The sequence below is a fragment of the Poecilia mexicana genome, unplaced genomic scaffold (assembly GCF_051168715.1).
Source record: "Poecilia mexicana isolate PSO_F unplaced genomic scaffold, ASM5116871v1 scaffold_12, whole genome shotgun sequence".
In the NCBI taxonomy this organism is placed as follows: Eukaryota; Metazoa; Chordata; class Actinopteri; order Cyprinodontiformes; family Poeciliidae; genus Poecilia; species Poecilia mexicana.
In genome coordinates, this window is record NW_028263381.1 from 1765755 (window position 1) to 1789349 (window position 23595).

The 23595-nt window shown below is 38.4% G+C and overlaps 2 protein-coding genes across 2 annotated transcripts; both read left to right on the forward strand.

Annotated features, from left to right (window-relative positions):
- The first annotated feature begins 1994 nt into the window (after positions 1 to 1994).
- Positions 1995 to 10767, forward strand: pdzph1 (PDZ and pleckstrin homology domains 1). The gene is made up of 12 exons (XM_014994952.2): positions 1995 to 2106; positions 3844 to 5751; positions 5841 to 5996; positions 6875 to 7036; positions 7172 to 7273; positions 7592 to 7702; positions 8152 to 8330; positions 8410 to 8567; positions 8726 to 8768; positions 8895 to 9081; positions 9989 to 10124; positions 10472 to 10767. The coding sequence occupies exons 1-12, from the start codon at positions 1995 to 1997 to the stop codon at positions 10569 to 10571; spliced, it is 3354 nt and encodes a 1117-aa protein (XP_014850438.2). The 3' UTR covers positions 10572 to 10767.
- Positions 10768 to 11271: 504 nt separating this feature from the next.
- LOC106922491 (thyrotropin receptor-like) lies at positions 11272 to 21731 on the forward strand. The gene is made up of 11 exons (XM_014994953.2): positions 11272 to 11458; positions 11535 to 11606; positions 13184 to 13258; positions 13531 to 13605; positions 14152 to 14226; positions 14328 to 14405; positions 14961 to 15029; positions 15290 to 15367; positions 16376 to 16564; positions 17694 to 18744; positions 20973 to 21731. The coding sequence occupies exons 1-11, from the start codon at positions 11295 to 11297 to the stop codon at positions 21195 to 21197; spliced, it is 2151 nt and encodes a 716-aa protein (XP_014850439.2). The 5' UTR covers positions 11272 to 11294; the 3' UTR covers positions 21198 to 21731.
- The last annotated feature ends 1864 nt before the right edge of the window (positions 21732 to 23595 follow it).

The following is a 23595-nucleotide window of genomic DNA, read 5'->3' on the forward strand; positions in this document are numbered from 1 at the left end:
GGGGGCGCAGTGAGCTTCTCCTTTTCACTCCCCCTAGAAGCCACTCCTTTATATGTATATACACACACACAAATATATATATATATATATATATATATAGATGATAGATAGATAGATAGATAGATAGATAGATAGATAGATAGATAGATAGATAGATAGATAGATAGATAGATAGATAGATAGATAGATAGATAGATAGATAGATAGATAGATAGATAGATAGATAGATAGATAGATAGATAGATAGATAGATAGATAGATAGATAGATAGATAGATAGATAGATGTATACATATATAGTATTACAGACAGAGAGAGGCCATGTGTCCTTAGTACCATTTAAACCATTCATATGAGTGTTTGTTGCATCAACAGATGATAACCTATTAAAATATTACATAGATTTTTTTTTTTTTTTTTGCATGATGAACAGAACATACATCAGACTCAGTTAGCTTTCCATATGTTCAAAAGTTCCTCGTGTCTTTTTTCATTGTTCCTTACATACTTAAGGATACTAAAAAAAATAAGATAAAAAGTTTTGTTCAGGTATAGGTATAGACATAAATACTATTTTTTACATTGTATGGTAACAGGAGCATAGTCTGACTCTAGGCTACTCTCTTTTGTCTGGAGTCAAACAGTTTAGTGCAACACCTGACAAGTATCATGAGTTTTTTGTGCCTAGATGTAGGCAGAATGTTACTTTCTTTGGTTTGCTATGTCTCTGTGGGAGTGTTAGGTTTATCTCATTCTCTTGGCACAAATATTTGAAGACATGAGGCCATCTGTTCGACAGCTGAAGCTGGGCCAAAATGGGTCAGGCAATTGGACGATGTTCCCAAACATACGAGCTGTATCTACTGTGACAGAATGACTAACGAAGAACAAAGATAAGCTGCCCAGACAAAGTACAGACCCCAACCCAACTGAATGTGAGGTTGGACCTTCAGGGAGTTGTTCAGAAACATCTAGAAACTCAAATCAATTTGATATTGTTAATAAAATTGGTTTTAGAAGAGATTGGAACATATAATTTTGAGACAATGTTCCTATTTTTGCTTTTTGCTATTTTACATGAAAACACTAACAGTATTGAAAATGTTCTTTGGTTTCGTACATTAAAGTTTAAATTCAGATCACTTGACAGATGGTGACCAGACCGTTGTTGATTTGTCCTGACACATAAAACCCAACAACTAACAAAGGCTCTACCTCCATTTACCCATCATGAACAGGAGTTCAAGTAAATACACATCAGAGGAGGAGAGAGAGCATTAAGTGCACATCCTCAGTGGCCAGTGGCCAGTGGAAAATGGCTGAATAAACAAGGTTCACAGCAGCATCACCCGCACACAACTGATGAGATTAAACGTAGTAAGCTGCTTTATGTTGAGAATAGCAACAATAAGAAGTGGAGCAGTCTGAGAGCTGCAGACAGAGAGGCTGCTGCCATGCTGTCTGGAACCGTCTCCTACCTTCTCAGTTAATTCACTCCTGCAGGACTTCACAGCAACATGTAAGTCTTTCTTTTCTTTATGTCGTACATTTAAAAGTGCCGTTATTAGAAACACTGTGTCCTATCTGCTGGGTTGCTATCGGTTCCCCAGCATTAGACTCACTTTATATGTTTTAACTTCTGTTGAAGAAAATATGCAGTTGCCGATACATTTTTAGCATTTTACTAGTAATGCTGTAATCATTTGACAGAATATTAATTATCTCCATACACATTCAAGGTCCTTCAGATATAATTATTCTTGAACTGTAATGATTCAGCCTTTATTCGAAAGACATTTAAAATCTGGAAATGTCTTTATATTGTGGGAGGAACACAAGGATAGTAGAACTTGTAGCACAGCACAAAATACATCCAAGAACTTTTGTAACATGCCTAAACTGTATTTCTATCTTTTTATTTTTGTGCCAAATCACAACAAAATACTTGTGTTTGGATTTTAGACATGTACAGCCTAGGGAAAATAGAAAAATTTGATGCTTTCTGTGATTCATCTTCCAGCTGACGTGTTGCTGTTGGATTTAAGAATGAGCAAAAGGGGGAGGAGACGGAGCAGCAGGAGGAGGAAGAGCTCCAGCAGCAGCAAACGTGAGTGGGAGCAGCTCCATCAGATTAATCATGTGCTTAACTCGCTCACGTTTTCTGTGCACCTGCAAGCTTTGAATTGAGCAGAAAAGTCTCATACCTGGCCTTCCTCCATTTTGGAAAGGAGTAACACAAGCTCTTATTGGCTCTCAGGACATCCTGCTCAGCAGCAGGTTCAGAGTTTTGCTGTAATTTGCCTGTAGTTCCAATCGTTTATTTAAATGTTTTTCTGAGGTGAATCTGAACAGAAAAAGAGACACTAAGGCAAATGTGTGAGATCATGAACCAGATGCTTTAGACACACATTTTCTGACATTGTAGAAATACAAAGGTTCTTCTGTGTTAAATGAATGTTAACCAAACAAATTCTGAACAAAGAAAATTCACAGTTCAATTTCATAGTAGCATAATGAAACATTGATCAAATTTTTGACATTTTAACTCCCAAATTCCCAGTTATAAAACCCATAAAATTGACATAAATTGAAAAGTTATCATCTATTAACCTCATAATGTTGATACATATTCAATGAACTCAACTCTCTAGAAATGACTCTATGTGATCACAAATCTATTTTCTCTTTACATTTTTTAAAGTTTAATGATTTTTAGAATACAATAATAAGTACATTTACACTTAAAAGTCATGTACTTACAGTGGAAAAGTATTCACACCCCTTAAACTTTTCTAACATGTTATTATGTTACAACCCCAATCTTGTGATTCTAGTCAATGTATTTGAAGATACATTGTATTTAAATGCAATGTATCAATGTATTAGATGAGAATTTTTCGTCAGAGACCAACATAGTGGTTATTCAGCCAACATTGAATCAGTGACAGCTCTATAAGAGGTTTTCAGTAGCTTACTTTGGGCGATGTCTTCACACATCAACTGGAACCTCTGGAGATGATGATTCCAAGAAGAATTTTAAATAAAATCAAGAAAATTATGGACAATCCGATTCCTGAGCATCATCTTCATGATACTGCCATAAAAAACATTGTCTTCAGTCAGAGGCTTTTTCAAATTCGGTGTAAGACAGACCACTATATGAGATCCTTTGCAACAATTATTTGAAAATATTTTTTTGTCAGTTACTAATTTCCCTTTGGGATCAGTAAAGTAATTTAGAATTTTTGAACTGAATTGAATTTTCCTACATATTATCTGTATTTCCTGCAGGTAGTCCGTCCCATTGTTCTGAAGAAGCTGTTCATGCTAGTCTGAGTGTTTAAAGCTGCAGTATGTAACTCCTATGAAGAATATGTTTTTTACATATAAACTGTCACTGTGTCATGACAGTATGTTATGAGACAGATCTGTGAGCAGATGGACCTCATCCTCTTCCTCTTCCTCCTCCTGAGCTGCTATTGGTGTCTGAAGAAATGCACAGTTCCCAACTAAAAATAACCATTCAGAACCAGGAGGAGGGGCTTAGTGCTGTTAATCAAGATCATGTACTTGCTGCTAGATGTGTTAATAGCAGAAAATGACTTGCAGGTACAGGAAAACCATTTATCCACCTCCAACTAGCTTTAACATTCACTACAGGACCTGCTGCAGCGTATTAGACAGCAAGTGGGGGAGATGGAGGTGTTAAGAGCAGTGCCACTTGAGATTGTGATTCACAGTGTTGAGACCTGCCTCCTGGCTCTGATTGGTTGTTTCTAGTCAGCAATGGGAGCGGGCAGAGGAATTTATAAAATGAGCAAACATATTTTTTCTTTTATTTCAGAAAGTTCCTCTGCCGTTCTCTTTCAAAACCAGAGCAGCAGTACAACTGTCAGCTATAAGAAGGACCTACCTAGAAAGCATGAAGAAAACTCTTTTCAAAAAGAAAACGTTCTGACCGGATTTGAAGATCAACAACATGGGCACGCTCCACCCAGCCAAAAAAGATGTAAACAAGACTTTAATATGGCTGCATTTCAGGAACAAAGGAGTGCGTACACAAAAACAATGGAGCTTGAAGAGCAAGGAGTGAAGATAATAACATCAGTGTCCAAAAATGACATGGAAAAGTCCCAAACTGTCCAAATCCAACAGTCACATGAGTCCTTAAATGACGATCCAACCAACTCACCTACACCCGTAACAAACATCTTCAATGTCAGCTGCACTGGGTCACATGTGAAAGTGGAAATCCAAGAAATTCGACAGGGGAATCCTTATGGCATTAAGACCACTTGTGTTTTTATGAATGAAAACAAGGCTTCTGAGGTCATTATTAACCAGGAATATGAGGGGATGCAGATCCCTGACCATCAGCCGTTGGAGCAGCTCTCAAAAAGTGTGACCAGTCACAACCAGGAGATAAATTATAAGTTTAAGTTTGGCAGCATAAATGAACAAACAAAGGAACAGAGTGAGTCAAGATCAGTCTGCTCATCAAACGTACGTGATGATCCGAGTTACTGTCGTTGTTGCAGTGATTACATCCAACAAAACCTGGCTAAACATTTATTGGGTCCACCATTACTGTTAGATGGTAATATTCAGGGGAAGGAGCCAGGCGCCTTGAACAGGGATCGGTTCTTCCACACCCCAACACCCAGAGTCTTTGATGACATTAAGTGCAGCAGCACTTTAGAAGACCTGACAAATAACCTAGCTTCCTTTAGGATAGGAGGTCCAGCAGAATTAGCATTCCCATTTTCTGCACTGGAGAAGGAAAGAGAAGATACGACCCGTTCCTTTGATCAGCTGTCAGAATCGAATAACTACGAGCCTATGTTCATTCGGCCCTCCATGTCTACCAATAGGTCCAGCTTTGTCAAAGATTTCATCTACTGCCAGAAGAGGAAGTCCTGGATCAGAAACAACAGCATCGCCACGGTGGAGCACAAGGAGTGTCTGCTAATGAAGAAAAGACGCCAGACGTTTCCTGGAACGTCGCTTGATTCAGAACTGATTCACGAGGATGTTTTGCTCCCCTACAAAGAATCAGTCTCTTCGTTCATCATGTGTTCTCTTCCTTTCCAAACTGAGAGGCTGGAAAAAAACAAGCAGTTGGATGACATATTTTCTACATATGTGAGAAAAAAATGTGTTTCTTCACAAAGTAGAGAGATTTCTAAAACAGACAGTTCAGAAACTACCAGAGAACTTACAGGCATGGAGCCTGACAGAGAAATGAGCCCAAAACTTTATGTGGAAGAGATTATTCAGGGAGGCCTGGCTATCCAAGTCATCCCTCCATCCTGCAGTGGTTCAGAGGAACAAATCCTGCAGACGATTCCCACTTTATTTGCCAAGGACAAAGATGACAGAAGTTTCACACAAAGTAATTCTGATTCCGCTTTACCAGAACGCTCAGTCATGACAGCACCTGTTGATGTTGTTCAAAACAACATCCTGTCCAGGTCAACATCTGAGGAGACAGACATGGATTCCCTAAAAAAACACAATGTTGCCATGGAAATCGAGTCCAGCCTGACTGAAAAGTCAGTTAGTAGCCCTCCACTTCTGTTTGTTACTGATGAGCTGAATGATAAAGAGGTGCCTAAAGAAAGTCATTCAGAAGACAGCAACAAAGCAGCAAACAGTTTATTATGTGTTGTAAAACCATCTACAGATGTAGTACTCCATGCAAAGGAGCTGCCTGTTAAAGTCGGCAAGGCAGAGAAACCCACTGTGTACAGATGTAAGTTGTAATTTCATTTCTTTTTATCAGTCGACTAAAACTGTCCAGAATATAACTGATCTGGTCTGACCCATTATGACTATTTCCAGCTAACTCTGAGGCTAGAGAGCATCTGAAGCCTGGATCTCACAAAGACAGAGACAGCACAGACCACTGGGCCAGGAAGAGAAAACTCTTCAAGGAGAGCAAGCAGTGGAGCTCTGCTGGTGGAAGTTCAATTACCAGCGACATCACAGAGGAATCAGGTAACTATTAGTTATCATTGGATTAAACTGGGTGTCAAAGTCTGAAGTTGTAGATTTCTAATAGAAAATGGTAACATGCTCCTTTCATAGTGGGCATTAGTCTTTGAATCACATGGAGGAATTCAAGAATTTTGTTCCCGCATGATAGTAGTATGAAACGGGAGATGGACAGGTAGTTTGAAACTCCATCTGCAGTCATTTGGTCTGTCATGTTCAAGAAAGAGTTGGGCTAAAAAGTCAAAAGTCTGTACTTACTGTGCAAGAATGGAGACATTTGTTTTCTCTTCTACAAGTGCGAGCTGGTTTGGGATTTCATACAGCATGTTTTTGAAATATCTTCCAAGCAAAAGGTTTTTCTTGTGGTCTCATTACGCTACACAAATGCTGCAATAGAAGGGACCTATAGGGTCCTATAGGGAAACTTCTGCAGGTTTTGTGTAGTAACTTTACCAGTTTCTTCTGTCTTGGCTGGAAGGAATTTTGTTCATGCTCCTTCAACCTTAGTAAAAACACACATAACTATGTTCTTGTGTAGTATTTAACGTCTTCAAACAATTGATGTTTCACTGTCACCTGTGGTAAAAAGAAATGGATCATGATGAAAAGAACAAGATCCAAGATGTAGGCGGATGGAAACTGGGTGAGGGCCTCCATCATCCAGGAAGAGCCTGGAGTAAAGCAGCTTCTCCTCCACTTTGAAAGTTGACCGTTTACCTGGTTCATATATTTAATCAGGATCTTCCTAAGGTCCTCATTTTTGAGGTTTTTATGTTCATGTTCCCAAGGAAGGAGGCCGTTGGGCAGAAAGGCCCATCATCGTTTGTTCCTAGGTGTTCCTTACCGTATTTAGTGCTGACATTTCACACGTCTTTTTCTAGTGTCGGAGGATACACTTTCTACAAATGTGACAGTTCAAGACAACGAAGACAGGGGGTTTTACGTAGAGACATTCCACTCTTCAGCGTGGATTTACCAAGGAGACGACATAAACTCAGGCGCCATCGGTCCCAATCTCACAGTCAGAGCGCGAGCTGTCTCAAGTAAGCTAATGTTGAAACTCTATAAGAAAGCTTATTTATTCTGGAGTTTTTACATTGATCTTTGTTGAAACAAAATGCTCTGAGTATCATAAATGCAGGACGGGTTTGAATGTTTTCTCTAAATTCTCTCCCCAGTTCGAGAGAGGACTGTTCAAATCAGCAAGGGGACAGGAGAATATCCCTGGGGCTTTCGAATACAGTTTTCCAAACCCATTGTTGTAACTGAAGTTGACACAAGTAAGTGATGAGTAATTCAAAGTGATTTAGTTATTTTTAGTCAGCAGAACAACTCATAGAGAAGTGATTAGTCAAATGTAAACTGAATCTTTGCCAGATTTTGGGTAGTCTAATGTTGAGTGTATTTCTTCTGCGGAAAAATGAACAAACATGTTGTTTTGTTTTGAGATAATTAAACCAAATCAATGTTATTAAATTGGCTCATTCATTTCCTAAATCAAAAACTTACCAATTGACAGAATAGTAGTTTTCTTGTCCAGAGGGTGGCTGTGTTTATTTTTCTTTGTAGGATCATACATGTGATCTGTTTGCTTTCAGATGGAGCAGCGGAGGAAGCGGGACTAATAGTGGGCGACTACGTTCTTGCTGTTAACGGAATTGACGTTACCAGCATTCCTCATTCGGAGGCAGCTAACTTAGCCAGACAAGGTATGAAGTTCTGTCAGGTTAAACACCAGAAACAAAACTAAACATTTGAGACATTCTGAAAATATTCTGCTGCTTTGAGCTTGATGATGAAGGTGAAGGTGTAATAAGCTTGTGCTTCTACTTACACTTTTTCAGACTACTCTTGGTGTTCTTGCCATTGACAGGAAATGTCTTTGTTTTGTCTTATGTTTTACTTTTATTCAGCAGTATGTGTTTTTTTCTTTTTTTTTTACTTGTGTATAAACAGGTCAAAAATGACCGAAAAATAAATATCTGTCTAAATATCTATGTATCATCTGCAAGGCTGCTTGCAGATGCAGATCAAGCATCTGCAAGGCAAAACAGATGCTTGATCTGCTTGATCTGCAGTGTCTCTAGTAAAGTTATTATTTAGTCACAGCTGTTAAGCTGAAGTTTGACACTGATCAAAGTTATAATATTTATTGTAGGTCCAGATATTCTAACATTGACCATTGGATCAGACATTGCTCGGGGTCCTAACACACCCAGACCACCATGCCGTGGTTACCTCCATAAGCGCACCCAGTCTGGTCTAATCAAAGGCTGGAGGAAGAGGTGGTTTGTTCTCACACATGACAGCTGCCTGTACTACTTCAAAAACAAACGAGTGAGTATAGGCAGAGGGATGCTTGCTCTGAAAATAAACGTCTATGCCTCTAATGAACATGACTTCATTTGTAATCCAGGATGAAGGCAAGCGGCAGCCATTATCCTCAGTGAAGCTGGAAGGCGCTGAGGTGGGGCCAGATGATTCCCTGGGAAAGCCGTTTGTTTTCAAGTGTCGCCCTCAGTTTGGCAGTCGGGTGTACTCCCTCTGCGCCACTTCCAACCAGGAAATGAAAAGGTAACGTAGGACCAGATAAATCAAATAGTTTTATAAAGTCTGTTCTTCAGACTCTGATTTAAAGCAGCATGAACTTAAGTTGATGACGTATTTCAGTTTCATTCATATTCCATCAATATTTTAATGAATAATTTTTTGTGATCCCTTTGTGACTGCAGATGGTGTGAAGCTATGGAAAGAGCTGTTCATCCCATTACACAGGTAGCCAAATCTGTCAAAAAATCACCTGGTTTTTATTATTAAAGCCTTTGAACCACACATTTCTCTGACTTTTATACTTATCACAATATCATATTTTACATAAACTCAGATTATTTTCTGTTGCAGAACCATGTGTGGGTTGACGCTACAAGACATAACTCCAACATGCCGCCGCTGGCTGTGAAAAACCCGGACTGTCTGGGTCTGCTCAACAAACTGGACAGGAGTAAAGACACGTGGGTCCAACACTACTGCATTCTGAAAGACGCGTGTCTCTACTTGTACAGCGGCATCCGCTCCACCCACGCACATGGTAGGAATCTGCAAGATGAAGCTGTTGAAGCCTTGTCAGCAGATGTAGTGTTGGTGTTAATAAATGCGGTCATATCTTTCATTGTTTTATTATACATATACATTATCATTTGTTTCCTATATCTTTAAGCAGAATTAATGTATTAATGTGCATTACACCAAGTCTGGGGCTGTCATGAATTAGCCTCAGTCAGTCTCTCCAGGATGTTACAATGTTTGTTTTTTTTTCTTTTTGTGATTGTTGCAGCTCAAAATTAATTATTTTGACTGATCACATTTTTCAAAAACATTTCAGTCAAAGTTGCATTTTTTTGTAAGCTATAATACAAATCAAATCAGGAGGGGTCAAAGTGCAAAATAAGAATTCCTTATTGGTCATTCAAGTTAATATGAACTGTAGACACACCAGAAGCAAATCCTACAGAACATCTCAGAATGACTTTTGCTAAAAAAAAAAAAAAAAAATGTACTTTTCAGTTTCACTCATGCTTCCATCATGCAGGTTTGTACAACAGGAATTTTAATTAGAAGTTGCATCTGAGTTGCAGCGATTGGTCAGAAAAGAAGGAAAACGTATCACAGATAAGATTATTTCAGAGATATGAGATAATCTGACCCAGGTGACCAGATGTGGAAAATGACTGCTGAAAGTTGCCTGTCCATGCAAACTTTGTGAATGGTGAGTGAATCTGTGTTACTAGGTGCAATTGCAGCATCACAACTTCCTGGAGTAACCGATCAGTGTGTGACTGACTGAGTCATCTGACTAGCTACAAAACTCAAAACATCTGATAAAGATATATGCAGTCAGTTGTTAGTACTTGTTTCCTCAGAAAGATTAAATTTTTTCATTTCTGAAATGATTTATTAATACATTTATCAGAACACCATGTTGTCTCTGCCTTCAGGTGGGATTTACCTTCAGGGCTATGCGGTGCGGGAGCAGGCCTATGGATCCAAAAAGTCCACAATTGAACTGAAACCTCCGTCTGATGAGTTCAAGACGTTTTACTTCTGTGCCGACAATTCAGCTGAAAATAAACGGTAAGGAGTTGGCTCTTTGAGGCACTTCATAGGCTTCATCAGCAAGCATCACAACAGCAGGACTCAAGTCTGACAGTCAGATTAACTCAGTCTGTGATAAACCGGTAGAGCTGCTGCTGTTTAGGCCAGATCTCTTCTGCAGAAGAACAAACTGAATGAGAAATCTCCTCACAAAACGTCCTAAGGTGTAGTTTTATCTTATAATTTTATTTCAAGATGAAAAACTTGACCCGTGTTGACAGAACCAACCAGAAGTTTTCAAAACAGGAATTAATGTATCTGATCAGCTTCGATGTTCGACATGCAACCTCAGTGATTTTATGGCGGTTTTGTTTGTGCTCTATCAGATGGATTTTAGCCATCAAAGCCTCCATAAAGAAGTGGCGGCCATTTCACCAGGTCCTTCAGGACTACATGAGCCTCCCACCAGAAGAAACCAGGATGTGAGGAACAGCTGGACTCAGATGTTAGCAGCCTGAGGACCGAGACGAGTTTCCAGTATGATGACGGTTTCACCGCTCCTACTGTGCTGCTGTTATGAAAATAATATTGCTTGTAAATGTTCAAACCATTAAATATGTCCTTAATCCAACAGGATGTCAAATGAGATTTAAGAAATGTAAATAAAAGCTGACCAACTCCGTCTTTTGTTTTCCTCTAATTTCTCATGGAGTATTTGGGTAACACTTTATTTGAAGGGTGTGCATGAGACCGACATGACACTGTCATAAACACAGAGGAGTTATGACTGTTATCACAAAGTGTCATTCGGTAAATAAAGACATTTTAATGCAAAGCTGAACTTTTAATGCACTAAAACTTGCATTAAAAGTCCATTAAAAGAATCAATTTCGCATTAAAAGTGTCATAATTTGCAGAATGACATTTAATGACATAAACATTCATGAAGACTCCTTCATGTTGTTGTGTCATATTTATGACAGTGTCATGTCAGTCCTATGCATACCCCTTCAAATAACGTGCTAGAAGTATTTGCAAAACTTTTCTAGAGACAAATACATTGAACTAAAATTACATAATGGTTTTTATTTTGAAGGTCTGATTTGAAAATATTATTTTGAAGGTCTTGACTAGAAGTGCAGTCTTGTGTTTTGTAAAGACTCTGAGTTCAGTGGTTTGAAGCCTTCTGGCTGCATCACAACATTCGCAATGAAGCCCAACCTGAAGCCTCCGTCTGTGATCCTCCTCCTGGTTGGACTGTCTGTCCCTGTGGACGCTTGTCCTCCCTGCTGCAAGTGCGATTGGAAAACCAAACATGTGTCATGCACTGGAGTTGAACTTGTGCCTGTTTTCCACTTGTCCTTGCAGGAGGTGTAAGTAATTACGTTTTTGACTCAAATGTTAGTTAGCAAGAGGTGATGGCTGATGCATTTCTTACTTGTGTTTCAGGTGGCTCGTGAGGACAAAGCTTGCTTCTATTCCTCAAAATACTTTTGCCAGTTTGCCCAACATTTCTCACATGTAAGATTTTTATTTTAATCAACATTAATGTTTCTGTGAAATATGTAAAACTAGCCTGCAAAATGTAACTACAGTGAGACAACTCAAGGCAACTTTTAATGTCATTGAGGAAACTGTAAATGATCCTATTTATTAGATAAACTATTTAAATTAAAACACAACTGTTTGTTATGTTTTTCTATTATAGTTGCAGTGTAGCTGTTCAGCAAAACTGGCTTTTTATTTGCAAACACAGCTGCACACATATTTTTTCATGACCTTGACTGATTAAACAGCCTTTATTCTGACATTATGTTGAGCTAAAAATAATCTTTTATCTCACAAAATTTGTCCTGACCCTTTAAAAAATGCTGTGTTTATGTCTGTGAAACTATGATGTGTGAGTTAGATACATGCTCTTTAAACTAAATCTTTTTCTTACATTTAGAAATGTTAAACTGAATGCACATGTTATCTGTTCATGGCATGGATTGTTTCAGTGCATGTTGGTAACCCTGAGGGCCAACATTGCTGTGAAACAAACATATAAAGATTTGACAGAATAAGATTTCTGGACGCCTGATGCCATCAAAGATGGGATGGTGTGTGTGTGCTGCAGTGGTGAGTCAGCGTGAAGACAGTCTGACCAACAAAATGATGGAGAGACAAAAGTAAAGACAAAAGCATTAAAGAAAGAGAACAGTTGAACAGTGTTTTTGAAAGTGGGGGCCACCAGGGGGCGCCTTCAGAAAGTCATGTTGCCTGATAGAAAGTTTCCATCATAGAACTCATGGCCAGCTAAAATCATAAGGTATGAAGTAGCATTTATGTCAAATGAATGTAATAATTATGGAAAAGTAAATGAAATTGAAGGAAAAAAAGTAAAATTCAATGTTTTTTCCATATTTTGTAGCATTGTCTTTGCATTTGCAAATAGGGTAATACCGTTTGAGAGGCCATGGCATGGAAAAGTTTGAGAACCCTCTGGTTGAACATTTTATTTTGTTCCCCATCTAATCTTGTTTTGCTTTGCCTTTGTGCGTCTGCCACACTGTCAAGACCTCTGACTATCAGACAGGATTACATCTTTTCATGGTTACTAATTTGGTTCTGAATTCTAAAGAGAGCATCCATGTCAATCCAGTGTCTGAGCCAGATGCAACAGCTAATGCCTCCCTGGAAAATCTTGAGGCAGGATTAAATGGGTGATATTATATATTTGATGTTTGGATGTTTTATTTTTCGGTGATAATTGTGTTTCATAATCACCTGGTGGTTTTATCCTGTGGAAGGAGCCATTTAAGTTAAGTTTACCTTACCATATATGAGCAAAAATGAGAGGATAAAATTAATATAGCTTGGACAGAAGGACACTGAACCAAAAGTTAACTTCTGTTAATAACAAGAGTAACAATACATGAGTGTTTTGGTGAATAACTTCTGGTACCAGGATTTACTCAAGACACCGCTCTGGTTCACTCAAGTTATTATTTCAAGAAGCAAAAATAAATGCATTGTTTTTCCAGTCAGTTAAAATACTGTGTGGATAATAAAGATTCTGTGTTTTGTGTTATTTATTTTATTGTATTTTTTTACAGATACATCTCTGATGACAGTGCCATAAGATCTCTTGAGAGATATTCTTTTTACAATCTGTCCAGCGTCATGCACATGTAGGTGAGCTGTCGACTTTAAACAGCTTGAGATGTCTTCCTTTATTGTCACATTCTGGGGCATAAATGTTAATTAGTTTGAATACTAATAATTTCTCATTGGACCCTAATATATCGCACCAGGATTCAGTTAAATAAGCTACATTAGATGATTGTTTTCAAGAAATAAAATGCATGAAAACCAAAAACAGCATTTGTTCTTAGTGTGTGTCAGATCTGTTTGTGTGCATGTGATGTGTGTACACATGATGGTTGTGTCTGTGTGTCCACAGAGAGCTGCACAGCATCAAAACACTGTCATACATTGATCCAGAGGCATTCAAGGAACTTCCAAACTTAAAATATCTGTAAGTCTCTGTTTATATGTTTAGTGTTTAAGAGTATTTTGTTCTTTTAAGAGAGTAAATGACAATCCTGTGAATACAGTGGACCCCTGGAATTCAAAGGATTAGGGACGAGAACCTCCTGCAAATAACTAGAATCCTTGAGCACTTGGGATCTCCTCTAATAGACTAAATATGCACTAATACACACAGTGGAAACCATTTTAGCATTAGCACAGAAGCTAACATCCACAGACTTATCTCTGCTCTTGGAGGTACAGCCAATCAGTTGCAAGGAAAATTAATGATGCTCCTTTTTAGACTGCTTTGAAAACACCAGCCAATAGAGTGTCAAGTAGATTTAGACGCAACATACTTCAGATTCGCTGCATTTTCTCAGATACTTTAGATATGCCCTCTGAAAAAAACTCACCAATAGGCAAAAACAATTTAGAGTTAATGTTCCACAGAAAAATCTGTAAATTTTAACCTATAATAGGTGAGGGTCCACTGTAAACGTTTTATTACTTTCTCATTCAGCAGTTACTGACCTGGATTGTCTCATTGCAGTGGGATAACCAACACGGGTCTGACATCATTTCCTGTTTTACAATACATTCAGTCAAGACAGGAAGATTTCATTTTGTATGTATTCTAGAGGTGTAAGCAAACTTTGCTAGTCAACAGAAACCTCAGCGTGTTTTAACTGGTGTGGATAATTTTAGTCATTTTGTCTGTTTATTCAGGGAAATAGTGGAAAATGTCTTCCTACAAGTGATCCCTGCCAACTCCTTCACTGGAGTATCTGAGAACGCTTTGACAGTGTAAGTTGGAGTTAGTTGAAGTAAGCTAAGGCAATCCAATTGAGAAATAGCAAATTAGTAATTTGTAATCATTTTCCTGAACTAATTAGGCACTTTGAGCACAGCAGACCCTTTTAAGCATCAAACATAACGGTCACATTCAATTAATTTGGGTATTTTAGAAAAAGTTCATTTATTTCAGTGATTCCATTCAGTAAGTGAAAAACATGACACAGATTGAAGCTACAGTATATAATTTTCCTAAAAATTTATATTTTCTTCATATTTCTCAAAACTGTCACCCTGCTGTGACAGCGCAATCCGAGACAAATAATCTGTGAAGAAATCAATCTCCTCCAACCAATTAGCTGCAGCTTGCTGTCAGCTAGCGCTGCTTTTTAGCACATATTGACATAAATAGGACAGCTTGGAAGTCATTGTCTGTGAAGTTTACATCATGCTGGCCCTATAAATGAGACTTTGAACACTTCATAATTTATCTGTAACACCATAGAGTTATGAGATGTTTTCGTGTCACACCATGTCTACAGCATTCTTGTCTTCTTTGTCTCGTAGCATGCTTAATGGAAATGGTTTGACGGAGATCCAGGACTACGCCTTCAATGGCAGCCAGCTGGAAGAAGTGTGAGGCCTTTTGAATTAATAATATAAAAATATAAAAATATTGAGAACTCAAAAGAATAAGAAGTCATTACTGTTACATTAGCACACTATTTTAGTTTTTTGGGGGGGGTCCGTGGGGTAGGGAGCCCATGTTACATGCTTAAAAATTAGCTCCCTGTTTTTTCTGCTAAAAACATATTTTCTGAATTGTTGGCATTATTGTTTCAAAAAGAAAAAAAAAGATTGATCACTTTTTAAAAATCCTCTCCTTGTAATTCCAGATACCTTCACAGGAATATGGATTTGGAACATATAGCCGAATATGCATTTTATGGGGTGATTCATGGCCCCACTCACTTGTAAGTCTATTAACTCAATGTGCATTGATTCATGTGGTCACAACTTACTTATAGAACATACAGTATGTGTGTTTACCCTTAAATTGTACCAACATTTTTAAATAACAGTCAAGGGCAAAATTATTAATTCCCCCAGCAGATTTAGATTTGAAATGATTTCATTCAACCCAGAACTGCTTCTGGTTGGATGTCTCTTCTGGGATCATTGACCTGTTTACAGTCATGTCACAGAATGTCAATGGCGTTTGAGTCCAGACTGTAAGCAGGCCTCTGTTTTGGGTCAGTCAGGTGTGAAGTCAATATTTGTTTTCTTTTTTGTTCAACAGTTTTTTTTATCCTGGAACTTTCCCTTGGGTGTGATTTTTCATCAGGCACTCTTTTTTGTGTTGAATCATAAACACTGAGCTTTATTAAAACCATGCAGTGATTTGCTGTCAGAATCTTTATGTGAAAAAGCATTTGCCCCCTTAATCAAACACATGATCAATGGAGTAAATTAAAAATGTAATTTTCAAACGATGATTTAACTTATTAATTGAAAATAGGCTGGAACCATAAGCACCCTTGATCAATCATGAATTAAAAATAGTTTTAATTTGGTTGAACTGATGTGATTATCCACATTTTAAGGTTTGGTTTCTTTAGCCACACTCAGGCTTGATTACTGCCCGATTAAAAAAAAACATTGAAACAGAAATAAAATACTTAAAATAGGAAATCATCAAGTCCTGATGTAAAGAATTATAACAGATGATAAAATTGCTACAAGGTTGAAAACATCTATTAATCTGGAAAAGTAATTTCTAAAACTTTGTGAGTCCAGCCAACCACAACGAGTCTCATTATCCACAAACAGAGAAAACATGGAACACTGGTGAACTTTCACTGAGGTCATTTAAAGAGTGACATCTGAAGCGCTGCAGGCTGCACCTGCTTTAAGTCTAAGTTAAATACAAAATACCAATGTGAGTGAATTCCTTACTCTTATCTCTTCTTCTATCATTCCAGAGACCTTTCAGAAACCAAAGTACACTCTCTGCCTTCAATAGGCATGAACAGCATTGAGATCCTTCAAGTTCGTAAAACATGGGCACTCAAAGCTCTGCCTCCTTTAAGTGCTTTTCTTCATTTGCAGAGTGCTCACATGACCTTCGCAAGCCATTGCTGTGGCCTTAAAATGCTCAAAAGATGGAGAAGGTGAGTAAGAAAACAAAAGTGCTGGAAATGGTTCCCACGTTCCTCACATTCCAACCAACTCCAGTCCTCACAATGCAACAAGTTCATGTGAAGACACAGGCTGCAACGTTAGAATATTATTTGTTATAGATAAATACTTTATGACTTTACCTTCTGTTTAAAAAGCAAACGGTACAGTGATGTTTAAAATTGGTTGAAGAGATGTGAGGGTTGATCAAATTGGCCAACCAACCCTGATTTTTGAGTTTGAGGACCTATTTGCTAAGTTGAGGATGTAAAATGTTTTAATGATTATCAAATTTTATAGGAACAATTGCTGCATTTCCATTACAAATATGCACAAATCTGTGTTTATATTTTGCCAGTGTTGATGAAACCATTGCAGTGTTTCTATTAAATAAGAGTTGAGATTAAAGCTTGTTCACATGATAAGTCGTTGAAAATAATGGCAATGACAGATGCAAACAGTTGCATGAGATATATTCATAATTCATCCATGGTGCTAGCGCTAGCACTCATCATCTATCAGCCAATCAGAGGAGAAGTTGGCGTCTCATTCAGGGGTTGGCATGACAAGCCCTGCTTACTTGGGAGCAGCTTTGTATGCAGCATTTTGGATAAATTGTAGTCGGCCATTTTGCAGAAGAGTTATGGATTCAGATCGTTGGAATGACTCAGTTTTTTATGAACTGTGATGCTATGAGAGCTCTGGTGGAGCCAGCTGCACATTGTCCAAAAAAAAAAAAACAAGCTGAAACAAACCATCATCCTCCGACTACTTCCTGTCGTCTTCTTTGTCATTTTCACCAGTAGCAACATCCGGTTGTTTATAACGTGACTTGTGATTCGTTACGACCGAAAAACCACCTCATTCTAGCGCAAAAATACTAATTAAAAACATGTTTTTTCAAAATTGCCTCGTTTCTATGAAGCTAATTTATTTTCATAACTTCAATTTGTGTAAGTTTACAGTTAATGGAAACGTAGCTAGTGACTGACCTGAAGTGTCCAGGAATGTCGACAGACAGACATTTTCATAAGATGTGACTAAAAGTGAACCATATCGTGACACCTTGGGGCTGGTTTGCAACAATTAAAACATTCTTGTGTTTTTTCTCTCCAAACACAGAGAAGAACATTTCTGCAACCAAACCAGGGCTGCTGTCACACAACTGCAGGAATCCTTTACGGTTCTGGGAAACAATCTGCCCCACCATCTGAAAAACAACTTCCAGACCCCAACTTACCATCGAAACAACCCTGGCATTAGGTGTCTGGACAAACAGGCTAAGGATGAGGGCTTGTCTGTTGTGGATTTATCTTCAGAGGAGCTAGGGGAAGAGTTGGACTTTGCTCTATGTGATGATCTTCACCAAGATACCGGACCGTTGTGCACGCCTCTGCCTGATGCACTGAACCCCTGTGAGGACGTAATGAGCCAGGGCTTCCTACGGGTGTTGGTCTGGGTCGTTAGCTTGTTAGCCATTTCAGCTAACTCGTTGGTGCTCTTCATCCTGTTGACATCTCAACAGAAGCTGTCTGTCACCCGTTTCCTTTTGGGTCACCTGGCTTTTGCCGATGGCTGTATGGGGATGTACTTGCTGCTGATAGCAACAGTCGATTACTACACGCATTCTAACTACTACCATTATGCTATTTCGTGGCAAACAGGAATTGGCTGTCAGATGGCAGGGATTTTATCACTGTTTGCCAGTGAATTATCTGTGTATACGTTGACTGCAATCAGCTTCCAGCGCTGGCATGCGATCTTCAACGCCATGAGGCCGGACAGACAGATGAGGCTGCGGCATGCGGCCATGCTGATGCTCATTGGATGGCTACTTTGTGGGACAGTAGCCTTTTTGCCAGTGCTTGGTGTGAACACTTACCAGAGAGTGAGCATTTGTCTGCCCATGGACACCGAGACATTCGTTGCCCAGTTTTATATTGTTTCTGTTCTAATTCTAAACATAATGGCTTTTATAGTAGTATGCCTGTGTTACCTGCACATCTACTGTATGGTGCACAATCCCCAGCATGATTCCAGCCGATATGACACCAGCATGGCCAAGCGAATGGCTGTTCTTATCTTTACCAACTTCCTGTGTCTGGCTCCTATTTGTTTCTATGGTTTGGTGGCAGTGTTCCACCAGCCACTGATGACCATCACAGATTCTAAGGTTTGCATTTTTCTCTGGACAGTGGACCCCTGTCTGTTGGCTGTTCAGTATTCATGGATCAACTTATTTGCACATTTTTCTCTGGAATGTGACTCCAAGCTATTCAGAAAATATCAACTGATTATGTTTCCACAGATCATATCTGCAATATTCTAAAGAAAATGCAGTTTGGGAAGCTGAAATACATAGAAGCAATGCTGCTATTGTCTGGCTTTTGCAAAGGATCCAATCCAAAAAACCCATTTATTTTCATTAGTACTGATTGGCTGAACCCCCAAGAGCAGCTTGGGAGTTCTGCTAGCACTAGCTAATGGTTGACACTAGCTTGCGCTAGGGGTGTAGCGATACAATAATTTCACGATACGATGCGATATTCTGGTCACCATACGATATGTATCATGATAATTGTTGGGCGATACAATTCACTACGATTCAGTGCATTTTTACAATTTTATGAAAGATTTTAGAAGGACAGAGTGATTTTAGTGACATTTTGTGTTCCATAGACTTGAATTTAGTTAACTGAAAACTGATTAAAAGCATCAACACAATACCTGACTCTGATTGGACAGTCTAACAGTCTGCAGCTGGACAAAATGAATCAAAGATGGAGTGAGAGAATTAGTTTCTATCATTTAATTCATGTGGATTTGACATAAAACTCAAAAGCTTAAACGGTAATCCAGGAGCAGAGTGGGGAAATTATCAGCCTCTGTAGACTCTCAATATGCAAATGATTGCACTTATGTTTTTTCTTTTGGACACTGTGGCTGCATTTTGGAGTAAAAATGCAGCCACAAATGCAGTCTTTTGGACTATGGGGAAAAAGGCTTTTCTACCTTGGCTCCCGGAGTTAGCCGTGGCTGTAAGCTGCTTTCTTCTAACTGCTAAAGTCGTGGCTCCGCCTCACCCCGTAGTGATCGACTCCCTGCAGCTACGCAGCGCCGCTATTACCCTGCTTGGATCTCTGAGTAGCTGCCTCTCAGACTGCCAGGATCTCATAGTACTCTCAGTCTCTGATACTCTTTGTCTGTTGATAATAAGAATGATCGATCAGCCATTGTTATCATGGAAATCCTCACTGCGCCGCGGATTCCGGCTGGGGGGTTTTCCTCTTCGTCTTCCTGCTCAAAACTCAGCGCCGTTGCGCGCCCGCTTCGGATGTTATCAACCCATGTTCATTCTTCAGGTAATCCTTTATATACAGAACAGAAACCCCTAAGCTAAAAACTAATTACGAAGTGAATGCTACCAGTCAAAATTTGCATTAATTTCGCGATCTCACTGATTTTGCAGCTCCTCCGTTCGCGCCGCTACTCCTTTCCGCTTCTCTTTCACGGTTACTTGCGCAACTTTACTTCGTTTCTCAGCAACAAAATACAGCCCATCGTTATTTATTGAAGATTTTACATTTCCAAACACAGGAATCTAATGTTTCGTTTCGTTTTGTACGTTTGGAAGCTCATTCCCTCTCACATAATCGGAAAAGCCGGGGAATGGCGGCGCTTTTGACATTTCTCTGACATTCGGAAAAATATGGTTTACTAATTTTAGCATAACTCCGGTTATACTTGGCCCATTAACACAATTTAAAAACTGGTGTGTAGTTTATAATGTGCACTTTAAGCTCAAGTTGAAAGTGAGACTGAGGGAGGCGGAGTCTTGCTGCTACGCCGTAACAAACTAGATGTTAAAAAGAGCTATATGGTTATGGTTTAATGGATCGATACTCGCGGATGAAAAATCGATACTTTCCGAGGGCGGAAAATATATCGCGGAATCGATTTATTTATACAGTCCTAGCTTGCGCCAGGCTAGTGTCAACCACCTTGCCACAGACTTTTGTGTTATGGTGTGTGTTAATGTATGTTGAGGTATATTTGGTGCTTGAACAATTATAATAAGCAGAGACAGTGCTAATAAAAAGTATTTACCCCCTTCAGAGCAGATGCTCTTGAACATGACCCATCACTATTACTCATTATTGATTTGTAAAAGCAATAAAAAGGACAAAACACCCAAGGAGGTGAATACTCACACTCCATATATGCAATATTTGAACGATTTTAGAGGAGATCTCAAGTATCAAGTGTTCATTCATGGACTACAGCTATTTGTGCACACTTGAGTTTCCTAGCCCACTTAAATACGGGGATCTACTATAGTTTCAATTCAGATATATTTTTTTTCTTTTTTAAAATAATAACCGATTTGTATTTTCTCCGCAGGTGCTGCTCGTGTTCTTCTACCCGCTGAACTCTTGTGCACACCCGTTTTTTTACGCCATCTTGACCAAGGCGTTTCACAGAGACATCCTGATGCTGTTCAGTCGGATGGGGCTGTGCCAGAAGCAGGCGTACCACTCTCGAAGCCAGTTCCTCAGCATCACTCCACATGTTTACAGAGAGACTTTGCCCGGCCGCGCTGCCAGTCAGCAACATCCTAAAACATGAACCACGTGTTCACTTCTCAAACATATTTAAATACAACCCAGTAGTCTCTTTCTTTTTATCTGTTATTATGAATTACAGCAAAAAATGCTGTCCTCCTTCAATTTGAAATTAATAGAATAATAACAATACTGCAAAATGACAAACTAAAATCTGATTTTAATACATGCTTACATGTTTTAACTGATCTATTTTAGTGTAACCCAATGTAAGTTCAACAGTTTTAAATGATTTACAGATTAGTGAATACATCATTCTTAATTATCCATTGCAGAGGCTTTTAAATTCTTAGAACTTTAAGATGATGGTTAAGGAAAATAAATAACTCCACTATTTCCTAATTAATTTTTGCTTGTATATTTATGCAAACTGTACTTTTCCAAGAGTCAGTACAAATGCAATTTCATCTGAGGGAAAATAAGATGGAAAAGTATGCATTTTGGTTATCTTCAAGTAAAATCTAAACTGATGCTTCACACTTTCCATATGCAGGTGTTTGATGTTATCTAGGTACAATTAAAGGCAAGGTCATATGTTTGTTTGTTTCTTTTTTGTTGCAGTTAAAATCCAAACACATTTCCTAATGAGGTCATCTTCTGGGGTTTTTTCAATCCCCTTCCGGACACAAGCATGCAGCACTGAGCAGCTCAGACCTGAAGAAAAACACTTCAGTGCCTCTGTTTAGTTCCTTTGTGCTCACAGAAAGCAGGACAACAGTAATGGGCTTCCAGAGGCATTGCTGTGGTCTGGCAATGGTAAAAGAATGAAGAAAGTAAAGGAATTAATAGTGTTGGAAGAGATTTCCAATCTTTGGCTTCCAGTTTAGTTTGTTATGTAAGGGCCCAAGTCAGGTATCTTCTTTTATTTTCCTCCTGACTCCTGGGAGTGAAAAATATGCTGAAAAAATATGCTGGTTTTATAATAACTACACAGTAAATATATGGGTGAAAACTACATATATGATCTAAGGAAAAAAATAAAAAAAATTAAAAAGAGGTGAAAGTAAATATACTATAGAAGTGCTGAGAGAAAAAGAAAAACAATGAACAAACTAGCATTATTTAGTAGACCTGATTATTTCATGTTACTGTAAACTTTTCTGCATGGGGAAATACTTGGTAGCCTTAATTAAATGAAAATGTTATAACTACAACATTTTTAAATCATTTACAATAAATGTATAAAGATATTTCAAAAATAGTCTATAGCTTTTAAACATTTAGGACCAACTTTTCATTCTCTGATAATTTTATCCAAGGTCTTATTTTAAATCCATGTTTAAAATAAAGCATTATCACGTAAATGTCTGTTTTGTTTAGTACGTTGGATCATAGTGCAAGAATCTCTTGCCATGAATCTAAAGCTTTTTTTTCAAATGTGAAACAAACTTAAAGCTGCAGTACGTAACGTTTACAAAATAAAATGTTTTCTTAATATTTGTTAAAACTGTCATCATGTTGTGATAGCGTGGTATGAAACAAGTAATCTGTGAAATAATCTCCTCCCTGCTTCTATTGCTGTTGGTCAGAAACAACCAATCTGAGCCAGGAGGAGGGTCCTAGTGTTGTCAATCATGTATTAGCTAAATGTGCTAATGTTGAAGAAACATCTTTGCATTCACGACAGGCTCTGCTGTCGGGAAGGTGATGTAGCGTGGTAGAGAGCAGGGTGTGGTGATGCTGAGCAGCACTAAGACCCGCCTCCTGGCTCTGATTGGTTATTTCCAGCTACCGCTGGGAGCACTAGGAGAACACAGAGGACCTTGATTTTTCCACAGATTATCTATCTCATGCAATACTGTCACGACATAGTGACAGTTTCAACAAACATGTAAAACAAATATATTTTTTAAAAGTTACATACTGCAGGTTTAATGACCTTGAAATGAAATGATAACTGTCAGTGAGACAGTAGTCTCCATCATTAGAACTCACAACAGTTTTGCTCTCAAATACTTTTAATTTTATCTTCAATTTGACAATGCACAGTTGGTGTTAATTCAGATTTTTCTGAAGCATATGAAGTAGTGTACGAAGTAATAATCAACAACTATTACTGAATTTTAGTTGTCTGAAATAATAGAATGATAACTCTTAGTTGATGAGGCTGATAAAATTACTTGGTTCTTTGGCTCAGACAACTGCAATAAAGTAAGCAATGGAATAAACATGTAGAGATTCACAGCCTATATGATGTTTTCAAAGTAAGAAGAAAGTTTGAATTTTCTTTTTCTTTTAGCTTAAAGCAGTTTTGTTGGAAGCTCTAATCAGCCTAATTATGAAACTTCCTCCGTTATGCATACTGATGTCTATTTCTGCAAACTCACTTCTGTCCACATCAGATAAGGCCCCATTTAGTGGCAGAGACTTGCTGAATGTTAAAAATGACTACCCAGATGAAA